The following is a 6,152-nucleotide window of genomic DNA, read 5'->3' on the forward strand; positions in this document are numbered from 1 at the left end:
CACGCACACACACACACGCACACACACACACGCACACACACACACGCACACACACACACACACACACGCAGTGGGAAAGCAGAGAGAGCTTTGGGATGAATGTAAACCAGGAGACACCAATCTTTCCTTTTAGTTACAATGTAAATTAACGTAAAGACATTCAGTACATGGCTGCACATGAGGGGGGCAGAGGCAAAGGGGAGAAAGATTAGAGGGAAAGGAAGCCGAGGCTAGCTCAAGATCTGATCAGCATAATGAGGCGGCTCCTTCCTTCCTTCTGCTCAAGCAGCCCTCAAGGCAAATGCTTTTTCTCTGCTATGTAAGCCAGTGGTTCTCAACCTGTGGGTCGAGATCCCTTGAGGTCCACCAACCCTTTCACAGGGGTCGCCTAAGACCATCGGAAAACACAGCTCTTTACATTAGGATTCATAACAGTAGAAAAATTAGTAATGAAGTAGCAACAAAAATAATTTTATGGTTGGAGGCCACCAGAGGAACTCTTAATGGGGTCGCAGCAGATCCAATAGGACCTGCACTGGGAAACTTACCTATAGTTTCTAGGACGTCTATTTTATTTTATTTTAGTTAGTTAGTTTTGTACATTTTAACATCACCAACACAGTAACTCAACTGTACCAAGCCAGCTACCCAATGGTAAGGCCACTTCTGTAAGGTGTAAGGATGCAGCAAATCCATCACCCTGGTAACATAAGATGATATGTCCTCAATAATCTGTTTCAGAAACTAAAGATAACATAGTACAATGTTTAATATGACCCACATGGAAATGGAAATGATTTATTACCTAATACCATGTGGTCTCCTTACATACCTATGCAATGATTTCTTACCAATAAGACCTTACACTGTGGATTTCTAGTACTTTCTGTCATTCCTACAGAGGGATCAGAGATGGCCCCTCTTTATGCCAGATTTAACTCAACAATAAATCAGGCTTGCCAACATGTCTGGGTAGTTTGAGTCCACTTAAGAAGGCCAGAGTTGGAGCTGGAGAGATGGCTTAGTAGTTAAGAACACTAGCTGCTCTTCCAGAGGACCCAGGCTCTAGTCCCAACTTCTAGAAAGCAGCTTTTATCTGTCCGTAATTCCAGTTCTAGGGCATCAGACGCCCTCTTCTGGCCTCTATAGGCACTGCATGCACATTGTGCTCAGACACAGGCAAGCAAAATACCATTTTGGGTAATAAATAAATAAATAAATAAATAAAGCAAGCCAGAGTTTAGGGAACTATATTACTTATCAGCACATAATTCATTTTTGGTTTCTCCTTATTTTTTTCTTTTATTTTTTCAAGACAGGGCTTCTCTGTATAACCCTGGCTATCTTGGAATTTGCTCTGTAGACCAGGCTGGCCTGGAATTCATAGTTCCTCTGCCTTCCAAGTGCTGGGATCAAAGGTGTGAGCCCTCCGAGCCTGGCTCACTTTTGGTTTCTTATATATCACATTTTTATGTACTTTATATGTAAAAATATATAGCATATAATAAACATTGTTCTGATATACTGAAATCCAGATGGTATGTAGCAAATCTTACAAAGATAGGTGAATTAGTCTATGCACTAAATAAACATGGCTACGAGATATGTGGTTCCAAACCATTGCAATAAAACATGGAATCATAATGAAGTCTGTCACACAAATTTTTGGTTTCTGAGTATGACTGAAAGTTATATTTATACTAAACCATAGTCTATTTTAAATACAGTAGTATTATGTCTAACATGTATATACCTTAATTTGAAAGGATTGGGAACTGGAGAGATGACTCAGTTGTTAAGAACAGTGACTGTTCTTCCAGAGGACCAGGGTTCAATTCCCAGCACCCACATGGCAGCTCACACCTGTCTATAACTCCAGTTCCAGCGTATCTGACACCCTTACACAGACATACATGCACAGGCAAAGCATCAAATAGATCTGCCGGGCAGTGGCAGTGCACACCTTTTTCTTGGCATTTGGAAGGCAGAGGCAGGTGAATCTATGAGTTCAAGGCCAACCTGGTCTACAGAGGGAGTTCCAGAATAGCCAGGGCTACACAGAGAAACCTTGTCTCTAAGAACAAAACAAAACAAAAATAGATCTTAAAAAAAAAAAAAAAACTTTTACTCCTTTAAAATGCTAATCATTGTCTGCACCTCCTTGTAACATTTTGTAACATTGTCTTCATCTCCTGTGTCTCTGTCTCTGTTTTTCTCTCTCACTGGCTGAGGGTCTTGACTGATGGCAGTTGTGATTATTGAAGGTTGAGACACTTAAGACAATTCCCTAAAACAGGAATGAAGTTTGTCTTATCAAACTGTTGATCTCTCTGTACCTCATGATACAGTTTGACAGCCTCTTACCTAGAGAGAACGCCAGCCAAACTCTCAGATCCTGTGCTGTTGTGTCAGCTCTGTTTATGTAACAGTCTAAGTTTGACCCTGCCGCTTCTCTGTACTCCCAGCATCTCCCCTAGGAATTGATCTCATCTTGTCTTTCCTCATCTTTAAGCAGTAACTCCTCAGCTGTGACAAATTTTATTGTGAAACCAGGCCATCTTCTTCTTCTTCTTTTTTTTTCCTATTTCACAGTTACAGTCTGCAGTTACTTCCTCCACTGATGTCTTGAATCCTCCCAAATCTTCCTGGAGGGTTGGAATAAATTCCTTTCAAACTCCTGCATCAACTGGTGTCTTGATATGCTTCTGTAAAATCATAAATGGCACCAGTGGGCCATAGCCTGGAGCTGTGGTAGCAGGCATGAAGACTCCATTAGTCTCCTGGATGTCTCCAGAAGAGCTCTGGGGGTCCTGGTGTGTAGTAAGTTTTTGAAAGCAACCTTTCCTGCCCCCTTCATCAGCAGTAGGTCTCAATGGTGGGCTTGAATAATACAGCTGGGGACTTTAAGTTGAAGTCCCTGCTCATTGAGGAGTCCGTAACCTCAAGAAAGCCAGCAGTCCTCTGAGGGTTCAAAGGCAGCCTTGACTTCTCTCCAGCTATGGAAGTCCTAGGCAGCATCTTCTAGGATGAGGCCGCTTTGCCCTCACTGCTGTTAGCATGGCTCCCTACACCAGTCATCTTTGCCAGACCTGGATAACTGGCTGCAGCTGTGTCATACTCTCCCCTTCACGGAACTGAGGGGAGCTAGGGCTTGCTCTACAGTAGGCTCTGGGCAAAGGGGCTATGGTGGCTGGTTTGACCTTCCATCGTGACCCCCATAACTCCCTCCTTATTGCGGATAAAACTGTTTTCCTTTCCGGTCAACCATGGGCTCACTGGAGTAGACTTTCAGTTTCCTTATGCAACTTTCCCCTTGCAGTCAGAGCGTGGCTAATTATTTGGTGGAAGAGGCTGTGTGTTCCATCTGCCTCGGCTTTTGATAAACTATCCTCACTGTTTAGCATAGCTTTGGACTTAGAATGAGAGACGGCTGACTGTTATTTTTTTCTGCTTGAGTAATCAGAGGCCACTGAGCTATGACTCGGTCAAACTGCAATATGTTTGTGTCTTGGAGAATCAATAAGAGGGCAAGAAAGGAGGGGGCAGGAAATAAAAAGCAGGCGGAGCAGTCAGCATACACGTATTTATCAATTAAGTTCATCGTCTTCTTTGGACTCAGCTTGTAGTACCTCAAAAGAGTTTCAACAAGAGCAGTAAAGGTTGCTGGGTGTGGTGGAGCACTTGGGCGGCAGAAGCAGGAGGGTCTCCTACTTCCGGGCCAGCCTATTCAACCTAGTTAACGCCAGGACAGGACTACATGGAGAGACCCCATCTCAAAAAACCACAAATGAACAAACAAACAGAAGGACTCAGGCCATGGTAGCCTGAACCTGTCCTCTCAGTACAACCCGAACAGTGTCATCCAGCATCAACTCAGATGAGAACATTTCACAGTTAATGAAGAATGCCTGTCTCATTTGAGGCTTTAAAGCCTCAATGCCATCCTATGCTGAATGGCTAAACAAACAAGACAGTCAATGCTGGTAAGGATGTGAGGAAAGGGGACAAGCACTTATTTACTGCTGGTGACACTGCAATCTGGCACAGCAAGCATGGGAGTCACCTCAAAATAAAAACTGGAAGTCCCATGTGATCCAACCATACTGCCCTCGGGCTTCTATTCAAAGAACTCTATATCCTATTGTAGATACTCAGCTCAACCCCTTTCATTGCGGCTCTACTTGTAACAGCCAGGAAAATGGAAACAGCCCAAATGTCAATCAACTGCAGAGTATAATAAAAAAAATGCTACATTGACAAAAATGGGAAATTATTCAGCTGTCAAAAATGAAATTATGAGCCAGGCAGTAGTGGTGCACGCCTTTAATCCCAGCACTTGGGAAGCAGAGGCAGTCAGATCTCAGAGTTCAAGGCCAGCCTGGTCTGCAGAATGAGTTCNAGGATAGCCAAGGCTACACAGAGTATCCCTGTCTTGGAAAATGGAGAAAAAAAAATGAGACTATGAAATGTGTGAGTAAATGGATGGAGCTGGAAGCGATCACTCTAGGTGAGGTAACCCAGACACAACCAGACAAATGTTGTGTGTTTTCTCTCACTTCTGGATTTTAGCTTTGCCACCTTCTTTTTATTGAGAACATCCGTAGGGATCAAAAATTTAGTAAAAAGTTGGTTTCTGAATCCTACTCAGTGGTGGGCTGCTCAAGTCAGAAGTCAGGGGAAAGCCGTAGAGCTTTGGGCTCAGGGTGGGGCCTTCTACGGACTCCTCTTCGTTTCTCTGTGTACCACATGGGCTTCTGGTGCACAGGGCAAAAGAGGATGGCCAGATTCCCCGGAACTGGAGTCACGGGTTGTTGGGAGTCACCCCAGTTCTGTTGGAAGAACCACTAAACCATCTTAACTGCTCTTCACTGTGCCAAGAGACCCACCTGTCTCAGTATTGGGGTAACTCACTTAGAACCTGTCTCAGTATTGGGGTAACTCACTTAGAAACCCACGCAGTTTTCAGGTGAATGCTAGAGACCCTCATGCTCGCATGGCAGGCACCTTACCAACTGAGCCACGCCCCCGACTGAGCCACGCCCCCAGACCCCTCATTAACTCTCCATGGAATTTAAATACTGCGGAGCTTCGAGCTTGCCCTGGAGGTTGTTAAGTCCCTCCGAGCAAGCCTGTAGCTAGAACACCTATGGGGGCCTGCAGTTCTTACTTGAGTAGGTGCTGTTCTTGAACTCCTTTTGGTACTGCTCTCGGAGCAGCAACAGCTCCTGGAAGGGCCATTCCACCTGGAGTTTCCTCAACACGTCATCGGAGACCGGCTCAGACCTGCAAATATCTGCAAGCAGACGAGAGAACTCAGGGACACCATTTTCACAGGGACAAGGCTGAAATTCAACCTGGATATCTAGTCAACTGTTAATGCGGCTACTAAAGCAGGTGGTTACATTTCCGGTTACTAAGTACAAGATCAGAGAAACATATATTCTGTTGCACGGACCGCATTTGTTGGTTAATGACTACCAAGAGAACAACCAACCAGCGACAACTTAAGAAACATTGGGTATCCCCTGGCATGGAGTACTGGACACGATTTCAAACGGTTTGCTAATCCAGAAATCCCCTCAACAGCTTAAACCAATCAGAGATTTGGATGTGGAGGTCAGAGTTCAGCTCAAAAATGAAAGTTCATTTTTAATATGCAGCTGGCCATTGGGGCACACACCATCTCAGTGTGGTTGCCCCCCCCCATGCTGTGGCAGGACGATTGGCAGGAGTTTGAGGCCAGCTGTGACTATGTAGCAAGACCCTGTCTTAAAAACAAAACAGGACACCTGACCAGCTTCTCTCTGTGACATTTCACAAGACTTTCAGAATCAAGCCATTCCTGGCCAAGAAATAAAAGCAAAACTGTCCTGTTCCTCGATGGATTCGGATGAAAACCGGGGACAAAGTCAGGGACAACAGCAAGAGAAGACACTGGAGGAGCACAAAGCTGGCTCTGTAAGGATTCACACAAGGGCAAGACTGAGGGTTTACATGGAACCATGCTCACTCATCTAGCAATACTACCAGGTGGAGTTCAGTATTTTTTTTAATTTTGATTGTTTGTTTATTTATTTATTTATTTATTGGTTTTTCGAGACAGGGTTTCTCTGTATAGCCCTGGCTGTCCTGGAACTCACTTTGTAGACCAG

At 44.5% G+C, this 6,152-nt stretch overlaps 1 protein-coding gene and 1 pseudogene across 1 annotated transcript in view; one reads left to right on the forward strand and one right to left on the reverse strand.

The window, feature by feature from the left end:
• The window catches only part of Hpse (heparanase), a 41,311-nt gene that overhangs the window by 24,409 nt on the left and 10,750 nt on the right, over window positions 1-6,152 (reverse strand). Inside the window, exon 3 of the mRNA XM_021210748.1 lies at window positions 5,168-5,293. Coding sequence (XP_021066407.1) covers window positions 5,168-5,293 — 126 coding nt within the window. The remainder of the gene's footprint in view (window positions 1-5,167; window positions 5,294-6,152) is intronic.
• Window positions 5,531-5,962, forward strand: LOC110330816 (annotated as a pseudogene).

This window comes from Mus pahari, chromosome 13 (assembly GCF_900095145.1).
Source record: "Mus pahari chromosome 13, PAHARI_EIJ_v1.1, whole genome shotgun sequence".
In the NCBI taxonomy this organism is placed as follows: domain Eukaryota; kingdom Metazoa; phylum Chordata; class Mammalia; order Rodentia; family Muridae; genus Mus; species Mus pahari.